Raw genomic sequence first — 17,450 nt, forward strand, 5'->3', positions numbered from 1 at the left:
CTCTGATCTTGTGTGTGTGTTCTGTGAAATATCTACCATTATTTATCTCACATTAAAAGATGTGGTAGGTGTTGCTTGTAACTATAGTAGGCACAACTTTCTCAGACACACTTTTTTTTTTTCAAGTTGGTGTCCCTTTAACATATAGGCAGCTCTCCCCTTGTTTGTTGGTGTCTTAAGCAAGTAAGGCATTGAAGGTAGAGGTCTTCACCAAACCACTTAGTTTTGTAGCTGAACCTTCAGCTTTAAAATTTGACCAACAATTTTAGTTAAAATGTGAAATGGTAAGGAAAGTGAGTCTCCTACTGGAGGGAATGGGCTTCTTTGCCAGGTATCCCAAATTGTTGCTGTTTTAAGGTAAAATGATATCTTTTTTAGCTTGGACAAAGAGTAGGTTGAGACTGTTAGCATACATTAGGTCATAGAGCATCTGAAACTTATAAAACCTACAAGAGAGTAGCATCATTTTAATTAGGTGCATGTATATTAAAAAAAGAGAGTGTACCATTATTTAAGCACCTGATGGATTCTATCATGGTCAAATATAGGAAAACCTGATGGAATAGATGTCATTTTTGTGTTACTTTTTAAAGCCCATGTAAAAGAAAAGTTTGATTATGTAAGTAAATTTTGTGAGAGAAAGAAGTGAAGGGCTTTCAGTGCCATGCATAGTTGAGTCAGAGTTACCAGTGGCACCACCATGTAGTTGGAACTGAATAATTAGGAGTCAAAATTGAGTGGAAAGGACAAATAATTATGAGAGGGTTATATTGGCGGTGATAAATAAAAATGATAAATAGTTATGTCTGTAGGGGTGGGAGTGAAGAGATCAGGAAAGTTAGTCTGCGGTACCAAGCAGTATTTTCTTCTCGTTGCAGAAAAATGTTAACCATCTGGATTTGTGAATGCATTTTTACTGTGTTCAGCTACAACAAATTTTGTGGAAAAAAACCGACAGTTTGTAAAGGAAGACCGTTATGAAATGCTTTGATTTAACTGGAAAACTCATAGTCTGTTTTTTCCACCATATGGAATGGTATGGAAAAGGGGCTTTCAGAATAATGCAGCTGGGCAAATACTGCGGCAAAGTATTTGCAAAAATTCTGATATTTTTTGTGATCTGTTGTTGTTTGTGTTTTATCCACAAGAATGTTTTGCAGAAAACACAGTGTTTTGGGGAATTTTCACACAAATATGTTTTTGTCAGTATTAGCACTGGAAATGCTCCTACTGGCTTTTGAAAGTTGGGATTTGGAAGCCAATTGCAAGGGGAGGGAGGTTGTTTTTTGCAGAGGAGCAAGAGTTAGCAGGTGGGGGATGGTATGCAACCACCACCATCAGAGGTAGTAGAAGTGTGTCCCTAATCAGGCATAGGAATGTGTAAGAGCCTGGAGTTCAGCTGTGTAGTTTAGGAAGGGAATAATCTTTCTGGGACCTACTTCCTTCAGAAGCATCTTTTGTGACTATAAGGAGAAGCTTGTGTCCTGTCCTGAGGGGTTTTCAGCCTCCCATGCACAGATGACTACACTGGTCTGCCTGTGTAGGTGAGGATGAGCTGCAGCAGTAAGTAGTTCTGGTGTGGGAGGATCTATCTGTATACTGCCTTTGTCAGCATCATCTAGGTGGTGGCAGTTGGATAGTGCTGGCTTTTTTAATTGCGAGTGAGAGAGACACCTTAAACGCAGGGAGAGGACACTCACAGAATGTATGTCTCCTAGCACTGTGGGTGCAGGTAGCATGGCATCTATTTAATCCAGTATCAAACTGCCACATAGGAGGAGTTTGTAGCCGGCTTTGAGGAAATAGTGGGCCTGCAACTTCTGCCATTTGCTGCTGTGCTGGATCCTGTTGATCTTGCTAAGCTTCCTCTTGCTGCTGCAGGGGCCTATGCTGTGCAGACTGACTCTGTGCCAATAGGTTCCAGGACTGTCAGTGTTGCCCATGCTCCTAGCTCTCTCTCTCTCTCTCTCTCTCTCTCTCTCTCTCTCTCTCTCTCTCTATATATATATATATATATATATAAAAAAATAAAATTTGGTATTGTTAGGTTTGTGTTAAGAGGCCAACAAAATCAAAGTTATTGTTTCATTAGGTGCTCAATTGTTTTAGTGTTTACTAAATTTACCCCCAAGTTGTTGGATACAAAAATTATTTTAGGGGAAGGGAAGTGTTGTACTTCCCCCCCCCCCCCCATGTATTTAAACATCCAGCTTATGGGCACAGGGAGAGTGTCACTATTTACTACACACAAATTTTGGGTGCACAGAATCTTTAAGATATTTTGGAGATAAGCACAGTAGCTGTAAAATGATCAGCAGTGATACAGTTTAACACTACTGACAATGAAATGGTCATCTTTAGTTTTGGAATGAGAACCTTTCTGCACTATCAATTAAAGCTGTCCGCAGTTACACTCTGTTCTTGGGAGACTTACTTCGGGACCATGAGGGTTAAAACGTTTTTGTTTTTTTTTAAAGATACCTTCAATTCTGGCTCACAGCTCTGTGGCAAGGGGTAGATTTCACAGAATCCAGAATAACAGTGCTCTGTCCATAGACCCTCTGTGATCCTAGCTTCCAGAATCCTGGAGCTTACAGGTAATGCTGACTGAACCAGGCCACAGTCCCCTAGATAATTGTATAAGGACTTCCCCTATACCTTCTCTAAGTGCTGCTTTTACATTGTTGGTTCTGCTGGTTGCTTTTGTAGAGAAGTGCAAACAGCTCCATAGGGATCGTTAGCATCCCATTCCATACTAGTGTCTGGTCATCTCTTATTACACTTGTAATAGGAATTCCCTTCTCTTCCCCCCTACCTGTTTTATTTGTACTATGCTCAAAAGTATGCTAGGTGCCTCACTGAACAAATAATAAGCTTCCTGCCATGGCAAGAGAAGGTTAGTTAAAGTTACAGGGGTTAGGGGTGGGATTAAACAGGGCACATAAATTGTGATATGGAGATGTTAGGCCCATGCTAATTTCTTAGCATGCTAGCAAAGATTTTTCTTAAAGTTGAATATTTTAATTAATTTGTTTTGTGGCAGAAATGTGTCTTTTGGCAGGGATTTGAATGAGACTAGGGTAGTGGCCTGATGAATATGTTCTAAGAAAGTGTTCCAGGCTTGTATGGGGACATGGAAAACAACACAGATGTTTAAGATGGTAAATTTGCCAAATTGTTTGAGTGTTTTTTCCAGTACTTATATAATGTAAATATACAGTATTAAAATATAGCTTACAATTTCAGCCAATCTGACTTTGAATTTCATATTTAGTTTAAAAATGCTTCAGGACATTTTTTGAGCTGTTGGGAGTATGAATAAAAATATTCAAAATCTCCTCTTTTGTGGGCAGACTGCATTGAAGATTTTGGTTTTAAGGATGTTAATAGGCTTGGGTCTAGCTTTCTTAAAGATCTGGTGCCTCCTTACATACTATTTCATCATTCTAGGTTGGAAGATTTAGAATTTTGAGAACCTGAAAGCATGATGGGAGAACTGTTTGCATTTTGCATCTGCAGCCTTAAGAAGGGTGGCACGCCTTCTCTCATCCTTGAAAGGATTGCTGATTTAGCTAATTTTGAATCTAGTTTCATATTTTATTTCAGAATTCTTTTGGCACAAGTAATTTGGTCTGTCTTTGCTCTGTTTGAACAGTGAAACTACATTGGTCAGTTTCACATCTTGGCTCTCATACAGTAACAAAATATGGTTTTGATTTAAATTTCATAACAGTGAAGAGAAGTCACACTTTAAAAAAATAATTGAAAACTTCTATTTTTCTGTTCTTATTGTGACAACTCTTCAGCCTAAAGTATGTTCAAGTACACCTCTACCCCGATATAACGCCATCTGATATAATACGAATTCGGATATAACGCGGTAAAGCAGTGCTCCGGGGGGGGGGCGCTGCGTGTTCCGGTGGATCAAATCAAGTTTGATATAACGCGGTTTCACCTATAACACGGTAAGATTTTTTTGGCTCCCGAGGACAGCGTTATATCGAGGTACAGGTGTAAGGTTTTAAACACAGTCTCTTGATGGAAACTGAAAGTTACTTCTTTGTATTGAATGGATTATTATGAAATAGATTTGTGAAGGATCAGACAGTTTGATTTGATTCTAATGACATATTGCTTTTTGTCTAAAAAGACTCAAAACTTTGCAGTATAATACTGTTTGTAGATAGTTAAAATTCAGTGCTTTATATTTATGCTAATTATATGTTGCATATTGTGCTGTAAAGTTTCCCATAATCCTATTGACAGTACATAGAAACTTGCTTAGTGATCTTTATAGCAACGGATAATACAAAGGAGTATTTTTGTTAAATAATCAATATATTTCCAACTCAGGAAGGAAATATTTAGATAAAGTTAGTTTTGGTGTTTACCATCTAGCTGTAAGATTTATTATATTTGCTCTTTTACTGGCACAAGTCTGTAAAAAGCCAAGATATGTATTAAATATCTGGCTCAGCATTTTTTATGAACTAGAAGTTTTTCTGTGCTAATGGTTTATCAGCATTGCAGTATAAAAAGATGAAAATTGAATTTCTGCTTCTTGACAGCCTTCCTTTCTTAAATGTATGGACGAAAATGGATTCTACCTTAGACCTAATTTCCTATTAAAAATATCTACTTTTTATCTACAAAGGAGGGAAAACTACTTTTTAATGATACATTGTGTTACTGACATTAATATTAAAGGTAGATTGCTTTAATTTTATAATAAATGTAAAATATGTTATTTTTTCATGTCTCTCTTCCACTAGTACCTTAATTCTGTTGTTCAGTAGGTCCCAACTGCCTGCATTAGGATTATGGAACATCTGTATTCTTTTTGGGAAAAAAAGTAAACCTATTCCAGAATGGCAAATAGCAAAGGTGCTTCTGAAGTATTTAATACCATATAGTAGGCTTGGAATGATGAGGTTTTTTTTTTGTTTGTTTGTTTGTTTTTTGTGGGGTGTGTGTGTAAATGTCAGTTTCTCACGTGCACAACCCTCTATGAAAAAATATTTCCATTGATGATTGAAATTTACAGATAGACGAATTAAGAAAAATGCTGCTTGAGAACTCATTAGAGTTGAAGGATATTTACTTTGTATACTTGACTGGATGTTGACCTCCCTCCTATAATTTCACACAACTGTGAAAATTTAAATTGATAAAAATCAGGGGGTGGGGAATGCTTAAAAATAAGTATTCATGCTATCTGTCAAAATTATATATAAAATATAAATAACTTGCTGCAATTCTGCCTATACCTTCTCTTATCTCTCTTCTTTTCCAACCTCCAAGACTCTTGTCAAAACAGCCTCAAACCTTCTTCTTAATTTTTTTTTAAAGAGAGATGGGTAGGTGCTTATTAAATTTAAGAAATAATTTTTCATTTTTCAAAATACTTTGAAGGGACCCCATTAACTTAGAAGTCACATTTCTGTCTAGAAATACTGTACCTGTGTCTGCATTAAGGTAGCACTAAGTCTGAATCAGGATTGTGACCTCATTGTACTGTGCACAGCTCAGCACAGAGTAGGACAGTCCCTGCCATTAAGAGTTCTGCCTAATTTAAATTAGGATGTAATAGTGGGTATGACAAACAGGAGGAAGGAAACAAGAAGAATGTTAATATAGATCAGCTATGTACAGAGCTGGATAGTTTGAATTTATATATAAATGTTATGAGACTAGTAATAAATGGATAATAGTATTGCAAAGATATATTCTCTAGTCCAAACAGGAATTAATCCAGCAGAGTCCTATGGCCTGTGGTATATGGCAGGTCGGACTAGATGATCACAATGGTTTCTTCTGATTATATAATCTATGAAGTAAAATTTATGATTAATATAAACGAAAGAGATTAGAGGGGCACAAATATCAGTTTGTTTACTTTGTACGTTTGACAGCTCTCTCTGTATAGCCAATTCCCCGGTTCATCCTGCACAGTAAATATCCCATAGTGTTTATGTGGGACTGTCACATAGAAGACAAGGTTAGAGGAAACATTAAGAAATTTAAGGAAAAAGAAAAACCACACTGGTAGCGATAGTACCTGAAATTAACCGTGTCTTTTCAATGTGACTGTGTCTTTTAAACAGTTGAATCTGAAATTTGAGAGAAGTTTTTAAATTATTCTCATATATCTGACTCTCCTGTACATTTTATAGTTATCCTTACACATTGTGTGAAAGAAATCAAGTGGACTGAAATGGGTTCCTAGTCTTTACCCAGCCAAAATTTCCCATTAATTTTGTTTAACTGAGAATTGCAGAATTAAGACTCTGAGCTATACCATCAATGTTAATAGGACCAAAAACCTAATCCGCTTTAAGAATGTTACTGCTTTCATTTAACTGTCCACCTGAGCCTGAAGCATTTGATTCTTCAAAACAAAAGTCTCCAATCTCTATGCTGGGTGATGACAAAAATACAGTAAACACACCGAACATGAAGAAACAACTTAACATGTGAGTTTAACACATGATATTTCAAAGAAACCTAGGTTGAGTGAACAGGCAGGGTATTGGGACAAATTTCTGTTAGATAACTGTCTTGCTTGCTTGTAAGAATGGTGTAGATCAGGGGTTCTCAGACTTTTGTACTGGACTCCTTTCACATAGCAAGCCTCTGAGTGCGATCTCCCCACTTATACATTAAAGACACTTTTTTATATATTTAACACCATTATAAATGCTGGAGGCAAAGCAGGGTTTGGGGTGGAGGCTGACAGCTTGCGATCCCCCATGTAATAACCTCGCGACCTCCTGAGGGGTCCCGACCCCCGGTTTGAGAACCCCTCGTGTAGATAGCGGAAGGGATAGTTGTGATATGCCAACCAAAAGAAACTATGATTTTTGACAGTCTCTCTTTAAAAGGCTGACCTCTCTAAAAAGCAATAATTCTTGCCCTTCAAGTTGACTTTCTAAATTAGCAGAATGATTATTAGAGTAGGATGGAAAATATTTTTCCATCATATGTAGTAGTAACTTTGGAAATGCAAATGCTTTAGGCTTGTCTATTCATATATATTTTTAACCAAGAACTCACACAGTGGGAGGTGACTAGTAAGGGTGAATGGGGTTTGACAACAAAAGCCTTATCAAGAAGTTAAAGGCAGAGACAAGCTCACCATTTAATTCAGAATTAAATGAAGTAGGAGGAATTAAACAGAAGGGATGAAGCTGAATTTACTGGATGCTTTAAACCCCAGCTATAAGTAGTATTAGTAGCAAGCATGTGGACATCTTCCATATTGACTTTTTTTTATTGGGTTCCATTTACAAACATTTTAATGTTGAAACTAATATGACACTTTTTTCTCTCTTGCCCTTTGCCTTTGATTTTCAGTTTCCCTAGCTTAGGTCAAGTGACTTATTGTTGATCTCCCCTGTTGATCCTATACTTCCAAGGTCTGAATTGACTCTTCTTGGGGTGTTTCCTGTATTCTGACTGACATAAGTGCTGTTCCTAGCTTGACTGATTTTTCTCCATATTTTTCTTTTTTTGCCTTTGGTTTTCTTTCCATTCCCCTCAACTCTCCCATTACTTTCTTATGCCTATTTATTCCTAGTTCTCTGTCCTTGCATCTGCCTTTCCTACTGTTTCATTCTCTTACCTGGTTCATTCCTTCGTTTCTGACTTCCATTGTCTAGATTTATGTCTACCTTCCTTCTTACCCTAATTTCCTATCTTTTTTTCCCAACATACTCTGCTTTCTTGTTCACTCACATATTCAAGGATATCTTAGGCTTTCCCTCTTCCCTGCCTGTCCTGCCCAAGGATCTCTGCAAGCTTCACTTTATATTTATCCAGCTTTTTTGCAGTTTATATATGGCCAGTGATGTTGGAAGTTGTATGCTCCCACCCTGGCTGGGGTAGGGAGTAGGCAGCAGATAAGAAGGTAATTAATTAGGCGGGGTGAACTAGAGCAGTGTTTCTCAACATTTTTGATACCAGGGACCAGTTTGCTTCCTTCCTTAATCTGTGTCAGGGAGATCACAGGGACCAGCACCGCTCCACGGACCAGTCCTTGAGAAACGCAGAACTAGAGTGCTCCTCAACTCTACCCCAGAAAGGAGTTATGTTCTGCTTCAGTCTGACTGCACTGTCTCTGCAGAGATTTAGCTTTCGTGCTGTTCTTCAGAATGGAGGCTCAGAAATTCAGTTTTTAAGTACAACTTAATTTATATGACGAGAAATAATTTTTAAAAGCTCACTTAAGCACCGTGAATAGAATAAACTTGGTGCAACTGGCTTTTAAGTAACACCTCTTCTAAATAGTAATAAATTTTATCCTGTTGTTGGATTTGCGCTATTTCAAACAACGGTTTAGAATTTCCAATTGTCTTACATTTTTAACAGGCTGGTGAGCATGTTGTAAAATAGCCTATCTGGTGCTACACAAACTAATGAAATGCTGGAATCCTTTTTATGTTTCTGACAGACACTCCACTTGTGCTAAACTTGATGACTATCACTGCAGGGTTGGAATCTTTATTACAGCACCAAGTGCAATCTAGTGTTTGGAACAAAAAAGATAAAAACCATGCACTGTTTTAAGTAATCTATCCATAAAGGCAGCTACTTTGACTCTGCAACACCTTTCATAGTTTATTGCTTAAAGAGGAAAAGCTTTGAAATGCTTTGGGGGAACTCTACAATCATGTCAAACATCCAAATTATTCATTTGATGATCATTTATAGCATTATTGTGTAGCAAAAATGCTTTGCTTGTTTTAGTATTCAGTTTTATTTTTTAATCTTTAATTTTTTGCATTGATAATTTTAGTGGTAATACCTGTTTGGTACATTACGAATATTTTTAAAACTAACAAATGTAATTAAATGACATTAAATTAAGTTTTCAATTGGTTTTATCCACATGAAGTATACTGTAGACGTAAAAGGTCATGTGATGAAGTCCATCGTGATAGTATATAATTTACAGACTTTAAATTACCTTGAAATTGTGAAGCTTTGGTAAAAGCTATTCAGCTGTTTAACGAAACAACGAATGTTTAATGTGTGTGTTTTAAATGTTCTAGTATACCCCTGTGAAGTTCAAGACATTCTGAGTTAATACTTCTGTAGCTTCCTTAGCTTTGAGCTATTGTTCCTTTTATAATAGATATATTGTTTAGATTGATGAATGCTTGCAAGTCTGGCTTCTGTAAATCCATGGTAGTATCTTCTTTAGCCAGATTTTGTTGTAACTTAGACATACACATTTTCTCTAAAAGACTCTTAAAACAGAAAGTTATACACTAAACATAATAGAAGCTGACAGCCTTAAAGGGAAACTGTCAAAGCTGGTAGCTTGAAAATTGTGTTAGATTCTTACCATATCTATCTATATATATATATATACACACACACACGAAAAATATGTGACTTGCTACCATTGTTGTTGCCAGACTAACCCATGACTGTTCTGATTTCAGTGGAATGCTGATGAATTTCATCAGTAAAGTTCAGCAATGTGGGTGCTAGTAACAAAACAGATATTGCTCGTTTCTCTTTATTGAGGTGGCATGGCTTAACTAACTTGGACCTGCTGGTTTTTAAAGCCCGCAACAACTTAGGCCTGTGCTATATTTGAGACTAGTGTTATCCTTATGAATATCTGTGATCTGACGCTACCTGACACCAAACATGAGTTCATTACTCCTTACTTTTTAAATAGCATAATATTTCCCCCAATGGTATTTTCTAGTATGACCATTGTTGGATTGTGTGTATGTAAGATGGAAGGAAAAAAGATTCAAGCCGTTGAAATTGAAAATAATCTTTATAATCTTAAAAAGAAAACTTAAGAGCAAAAGCATATTTTTAATGTCAAATCATAACATGCTATGTGAAGCAATCTGATTTTTCTTTTCAAGGGTTTACATCATTTTAAAATAAAGTAATAAGAAAATTTAATTTATTCTCCTCCTCCAGTATTGCTTTGATTTAGCTCTTGTTTACACGAAGTTCCTCTACAAGTAGCTTGTTAAACTTTTGCAGCTTTAAAACAGCAAGATAATGGTGGTTGTTTTTTTTTTTTTTGTATTGGATCTACAACTAACTAGCTGTATTACTACTCTACAGGAAACTGTTGTGCTGAAAGGAAGAATTAACTGGTCTTTCAACTTCAGCCTTTTTATTGTGAGAAGGACGATCACAGAAGTGTTACCATGGGGAGAACAGCAGCTAAAGGTAAGGTTGGTGGCTTTTATCCAAAAGGAAAGAAAGTAGAAAACATAAAAGCTATTTTTGATTAGATGGGGTATTATTATACCTAATAATAATAACTGCTGTATTGTTAAGTTGAAATAGGATGGTGATACGCATGGAACTTGTTATGAATCAAATTAAAGTAAAAAATCCCAAACTTACAGTAGGCATACTAAATTTAGCCTTAATTGAAACCATTCTATATAATTTCACCCAAAATAACTGTTGTCCTCTGACAATGTACAAAACAGTCCAGTAGAAGATTTAAGCACATATCTAGATGTGTTGTTAAAATACAATCCTTTATAGGTGATAACTGGATTCTGTGACATCTGCATAGTTTATCAGAGTAATGTGTAATATCAGGTATTAAGTTTTGCAATAGCAAACTGCATCAGCAACTATCTTTCAAAAGCCCACGTAGACAGGTTAAACTGTTTGTTTTATGCAGTTTAATTTCTCATCTATGCAGTGGCATTCTCTCTAGTCATGTCTTCTACTGTGCTGTATTGGGGGGAAAACATCATAAGTTATGGTGTTTTGCACCAACTTGAGGGTGAGATTTTCACACATTCACTTCTGCTCAATAGAATAGGCATGAAATGGGAATACAGAATCTTGTGAAGAGAGCCCAAATTCTCTGTAACTGGTTCTTTTCAGTTTTGGGACAGGTAGTTCTGCTCTATAGAAGATGGCTAAGATTTTTGCACCTAATTCATGCCTTCATTTCTTCAGCCCAGTTGCTTTCTCTGCAGTTGTCTACTACCTTGTAAATTGAGTGGTGGTCTGTGCTGCAGTGGATCATGTATGATGACTGCAGTTGTGCATGTAATAGTTGCACAAGTTGATGCAGAGCCTGTGGAGGAACCTTACTCCTTGAATGGCAGGCTTCTGCCCTGCCCGTTTGAAGATGCTGCAAGACAGGCCCTATTCCTGGCAGACAAACAGGCTGGAAGCCCATCTGGGATGGGTCACCTAGAGAATAACAAACACAGGTTGAAGGAGATGGAGCTGTTCCAGATCCACCCTGCTTCAGAGTGTACACAGATTTGAGAGAAGTCCTGATGGAAGATGTTAGCCTGAATCTCCTCTTCCTGCCCCACTCTTGGAGATGGATAAAAGGGCCTAGACAGAGTCTTAGGTGCATTATGGATCAAACATTTCCCCCTCCTCTGGTTGCCATCACAGGTCTTCAGAAGGGCGGTGGTCAACTTGTTGGGGAATGCTCCCCCCACTCCGCCTCAGTCCTCCACTCCAGAGGTGCAGCTGAGGCCTTCTGTGGGGGTGGAGGGAATAGTCTTTCGCCATCTGTCACTCTAAAGTGCTTGACAACTCTGAGGAACAGAGGTAGAGACTCTTCAGAGGGAGGCTCCTCACACATGATCAGAGCTAGCCAAGGTGGAAGACTTTGACTCCCTTGTTGGAGTGGTGTCTGGAATCTCAAGAATAAGTCCTAGGAAGTGGCTGTGCAAATCTTGATAGACCGACCCTCTATTGCTCCCTTCCCACAAGGACATCAAGGAAATAGTGTCTTGGGAAAAGACTGAGACATACTTTCTAAGGCAATGCACTGCTTTCATTGTGTCCCAAAAAGAGGGGCACTCTCCTATTGGAGGTGTAATAGTAATATAATTGGTTAACAAACTGGCTCTTCTAATAAGGGGTATTTTCTCTGAAGGCTCTCTTGTGTCAGGAAACTGGAGTTCAATGTTAGGAGGAACTGTAAGTGGTCACTAGGATCATCTCAGTTGCTTCTACCAGACTCTATGCTCGAAGAAGTTAGCCTTCTTGGTCCCTGGTGGATTGCAAGTCAATGAAGAAAGCTTGGGTCAATCTCCAATTGTCTCTGATTTCTTGTATGATGACTGTGATTACTCTGGCTTGTCTTCTGATGAGTGATCTTAGCAGCAGAAGAATTTAAGTCTACAGATTGGAAAGAGGTGCTCCAGGCCAACCTCCCATACATAGTATCTGTAAAGTGTAACCTGGGTGGATGGAACTGCTCAACCATGGTTCCATTCTGTTCAAAACTTTGGGTCTTACCAGAAGGCAATGGACAATTTTTTGTCACCCTCAAGATCTCAGTCATGTGGGATCCAGCATGATTCAATCTCCAAACACTTCCTATTCAGTGGGAAACTGCTTTGGAAGTTTTGTCCATTCCTAAATCTTACAGATAATGCTAATGACAATTCCACTTATATTTTTCATGTAATCCATATTTACAGTCTCATTAGTCTCTAAATATCTAGCAGTGATCTTACCTTGGAAGAGAACCGTTTTCAGATTAATTCCAATTAGACCAAAATAATGTTGATTTGGAAGGGAATTGCATTTGGAGGAATGGGATGGAGTTGTGACTGTTATCCCTATGTAAGGATATGTATGCACACCATCTTGGGATTTTATTGGACCTTTTACTTATCCTTTTCCCTGGTGTTCGCCTTACTGCCTTACTATTTTTGTCTGGATAGTCATTCTCAGGCATTGAGTAGGAAATGGAAAACAGGCCAAAGAAGAGGGAGAAAATTTCCCCTTTAGTCAATAGACCAGAAACCAGAACTCTTAATCTTTAAGAGATTACAGCTCAGTAAGGGATTACTGGCTCCCCATCTTGTATGCAGGCCAGTAGATCATATCTTTGTTCTTAGTTTAAAACATGAAGAACACTCGTTGGGTTAACAACATCAGTGAAAATGTTAGCCCAAAAGGTTACATTGAAAATGGTGCAAGAAAACGGGAGCTCACATTCACTATAACTGTGGGTTGCATTATAAAAAAAGGAATAGTAGCTTACTGTTTATGCTTAAAACGCCTACTGTGATCACAGCAGTGATTCCTCATCATAGCTGTGAAATATCAAGGCTGTCACTGATCTGAATGCAATAATGCTATGTTTAAATATACTTGTTAACCAAGAGAAATAGAGACTGAGATTTGAAATCCACTGCCTTAGTTCTAGCCAGTTCTTCCATCTATTTCATGGCTTGAAAAAATTACCACCTTCTACACAGGGTGAAAAATAACCTATGCTGTCTTTCTCTGCCCAAAAGCAACAAAGAGCACTTGCTCACTTATTTGCTTCCACTTCTAAATTGTCTATGTTGGAGATAATGGCGTCTCTCCTTGCTTCTGTGACACACAAGACGTATAATCCTCTTTATGACATTGGATTGTACCTTCATTTTAGTTTCCAGGTAAGTATCAAACATCTGTCAAAAATATAGACATTTGGTATGGAACTGGCAATTGAAATTGAAGTATGATCCTAAACTGAAAAGGGAATTGAATGCTCTGCAGCACAATGGGTGTCTTAATATTTGCTAATGTGGCAAAGCTGTGAATAAAGTCAATTATGGATAGCTCATCTGTCTTTGGGTATCTTCATGGCTAACTTCTCTTGAGTTAGGCTAGCTTGAGTGAGAGCAGCGACACTGAAGTAGTGCTCAAGCTGCACAGAATGGCTGTGGTAGCAGCCGAGTAGTTGTGCTCACTGGAGCTGTAGCATATACCCCTTGACAGGCCAGCCAACTTGAATTAAAAGCACCACTACACTCAAGTTAAGGGATTTTGTGAGAGGCTGGAACTTGAGTTAGGGGCAACACTCACATTATGGCTTGAGTTATCTTTTCAGCCAGTCCTACTAGTTTTATTCCCCTTTATTTGTTCCCCACACACAGGGCTTTTCCTTGTGTACTGATACCTGAAGTAAGTAAAGTGGAATTGATTGTGTGCTACTCAAGGGTTTCACTCCATCTTTTTCTGCTGATTCATTAGTGTGGTATACATGCCTGTATTCAATGAATTAGTGTTGCAGTGAGACCCTTAACTGAGAAATAAACTGTTAATATTTTTTTCTGTTTGTTTGTCAGGACCTTCACCAAGATTGTCAAAAATGATTAATGATATTGGGTTCAGCAGTTTTTGTGTGGCCAACTTGAGACACCTTAGAGGGGCTTGAATTTTAGAGGATCGTGTGCAACACATTGAGCATCAAGACCTTTTCTTGTGTCTCAGATCACTAATGTCTTTTGGAAACCCTGGCTCAAAGGTCCAAGATGTTCTCTGGTTTAATACTCTCCCTCAAACTGTAAAACAAAATAAAAGCAATTCGAAAATAAAAGTAGATTGCAGTTTTTAAAATTTTGGAAAATATTTGTTTGTTGACGGCCAAGAATCATTCTTTTTAGAATTCTTTCTTTCTGTGTTTGTACCTTTTATCTTGATGTTAGTTTCTCTTTTAAACTCTGAGATTAACTAGAATAAGAATAAAATTTACCTTTTTATGACATAGTGAGAGATATACACAAAAATCTGTGGTTAATAGAATGTATTTGTCTTGAGAGTTACGTTTTAAAAGTGCTCTATATTAGACTAATTGTTACCCTGGACTTTAGTATGATGTGAATGCTAAATCTGTTATGTAATGACATTTTATGTGTTGTAGATTCAAAGAATGTTAAAAAAGAGAAACATGGGAAGAGTCAGCAGTCAAACAACGTGTCTTTAAAAAATGGTAGGTATTTAGTCAAGGTAATGTTTAAATGTAAATATTTGGATTGTGTTGTCTGAGTATATTTTACACCTCTCAGGCTGTTACTGATGACTGGAATACATAAAAGAATAGAATCATCTGAACCACTGCTGTTAACTTCATTAGCGGACAGTGTTTTGATATTGCACCTATAAATGTCTTTGGAAGAATGAAATGATTGACTTTAGCATAGTAGTTCAGCTGACCAAAAGGCAAATACTAGTTACCTATGTAATCCTCTGAACAAAAATAATGTGTGCATCTCAATTTTTTTAAGATGAAGTTTTCTACCTCCTCCTTTAGTCCTATCTATACCTTTTCTCTGCCTTTTCTCTGAAAAGTCTCCATTGTTTTTTCTCCTTAACTACCATGTTTGCTGATACTGAAGAGAGGAGTTGCAATAATTGGGCTGAATCTTCATTAGTGCTAAATGAAGGTAGAGAAGGTAAAATAATCTTATGCATTTGTTCTTCTGTAGGAAAAACTAAAAAGCAAAGTTGATTGTTTGAGACTAAATTGCATCTGCAGTTGTTTCCCATAATTTGAAATAAAAAATGGATACCTTCACTCTCAGCAGAAAATGATGTTTTTTTTCATCAGGGACAATGGGTCTGTCATTTGGAGGGGGTGAGGAAATCACCAGTCATTGTGTTATGCAAGTATGTTTGTTTGTTTTTTAAAGCTGATCCATTGACCTAACTACATGTCTTATAGGCAACAACAAGAGTTTTCAGTACGTTGTTGCCACCATCTCTTTCCTATTAACTAACAGAAGGGTGGGGCACTCCCACTGTCAGAGCCCATTGAGCACACACTTGCTCCTGGGGGAATTCTGCGCTTAAATTAAAAATTCTGTGCACAATATTTTTTAAAAAATTATTTGTCAAAATAACACAATATAATCACACCAGTTTGTTATTTTGGTAATTTATTTAAAAATACATATCAGCAAGTATGTCAACAACACAGAGAATGAAAAAGATTCTCCCAGGAGTAGAGAGTTTAAAGAAACACCTACGACAACCGTGGTTTGAGCATTGGCCTGCTAAACCCAGGGTTGTGAGTTCAATCCTTGCGGGGGCCACTTAGGGATCTGGGGCAAAAATTGGTCCTGCTAGTGAAGGCAGGAGGCTGGACTCGATGACCTTTCAAGGTCCCTTCCAGTTCTAGGCGATTGGTATATCTCCAATTATTACCTTTATTACCTTTTTAACCCATTTCCAGTTACAGGGTGCTGGAGAGGGCTGCATGATTCTTCCCCGCAGCCCAGACACATCCTCCTCCTCTCTCTCTAGAGACCAGTCGTGCTGCCCCACCCCAGACAAGTGCCCCCCCACACCTGCCCGAGCCTGCCCCCCGCAGGTTTGTCCCACTGAGGGACGTGGTACACCCCTGCCCTTCCTCACCCTTTGCCAGAGCCGGGTCTCCCAGGCTTGCTCCCATTAGGTGAATGAGGATCAAGCCCTGTTGCCAGAATGTGAAGAGCTTCCATTCTCGCTAGTCCAGGCACTTGGCTCACTGCAGAGCCTGGCTCTTCTCCAGCACGCAAAGTCCAGTGGCCCCTACAGGTGGCCAGTAGCTCTGCAGCCCCAAGTCTATGGGGGAAAACATGAAATTCTGTGCAGGACATTAATTCTGCACAAATTCGGTATTGTGCAGTGGTGCAGAATTCCCCCAGGAGTAACTCATGTGATCACTGCTGGTAAAGGGAAAAGCTGCCAGGTAGAGGAGCTAGTTAGAGACTTCATGAGGCGTGGAGGTGGTGAAACATGGTGGGTAATGAATTTGGGAAAGGTGAGAATAGTATGGAACTGACAAGAGTTTTGTGGAGAGTATTTTACCCAGGGAATGTCACATGTGCTGTTGACTGAGGTAGAAAACTTTTGAAGGGGTCTTTTGTTAAAACTTTGATAGCACATCAGAGTTATAAAATTTCATAAAACTAAAACACTAAGGGCTTCCATGGACATCTAATTAAATAGAAGTTTTTAGTCTGCTACAGAGACTTCTTGGCTGCTACCCCTGAAGATCTTTCCCATCAGAGGAAGAGTAGTCTCATTGGTCCTCACACTGGCTGGGAGCTACTTTTTCCATAGACTGGCATTGCAGTGAACCACAAATAATCCATGGAATGACATCCTCATGTCATATTAGATATCTGTATTGCAACTGTGTAGTTATCATGACATCATCACTTGCAGATGTAATCTTACCACAGTGTTGTGTCTGCAAACACGTTAAAGCTCTCTAGAACTTCATTTGTCATTTTGACTCATTTTCTTCTCCTCCCTAAGGCTGTAGGGAGAGAGGTGCTTTTTTCCCCTCTTCCATTCCTAGCTACTGGGAGGGATCGTTGCTGCCAGTAAATACTGGGCAGTAGAGGAAATGGTTATGTGATTAGTGTTCCACTTGCTTTCCTTTGCCAGTTTGAGTGAGAGGAGCTGCAATCACACTTAGGGACTCAAATGTCATGTCAATACTTGGAAGTATTGCTCTGTTTGACATCTAGCTTAATACACAGTGTGAATGTCAGCATGCGGAATGGAGCCGATCCCATCAACCACTCCCTGGTACCGTTCAGGGAGATCTGAAACCCTGTGCCATCAACTCTGGTTCTGGCTCTGGGTGTCCATTGAGTCCCATATTGAAGAGGGTGATGCTGGCACTGGCTGTTTCTGCACTGGTGGTATATCAG

At 38.4% G+C, this 17,450-nt stretch overlaps 1 protein-coding gene across 6 annotated transcripts in view; it reads left to right on the forward strand.

Annotated features, from left to right (window-relative positions):
• The window catches only part of SCML2 (Scm polycomb group protein like 2), a 162,544-nt gene that overhangs the window by 9,122 nt on the left and 135,972 nt on the right, over positions 1-17,450 (forward strand). For 2 of the 6 annotated variants that reach the window (XM_045018328.1, XM_045017910.1), the window contains exons 1-3: positions 8-64; positions 10,096-10,203; positions 14,669-14,737. In XM_045018328.1, the coding sequence (XP_044874263.1) occupies positions 10,182-10,203; positions 14,669-14,737 (91 nt within the window). In that variant the 5' untranslated portion in view covers positions 8-64; positions 10,096-10,181. Of the gene's footprint in view, positions 1-7; positions 65-240; positions 358-1,521; positions 1,545-2,477; positions 2,598-10,095; positions 10,204-14,668; positions 14,738-17,450 lie in introns of those variants that run through there. The other 4 variants (XM_045018244.1, XM_045018160.1, XM_045017981.1 and 1 more) reach the window with 4 other exon arrangements.

Source organism: Mauremys mutica, chromosome 1, assembly GCF_020497125.1.
Source record: "Mauremys mutica isolate MM-2020 ecotype Southern chromosome 1, ASM2049712v1, whole genome shotgun sequence".
NCBI lineage: Eukaryota > Metazoa > Chordata > Testudines > Geoemydidae > Mauremys > Mauremys mutica.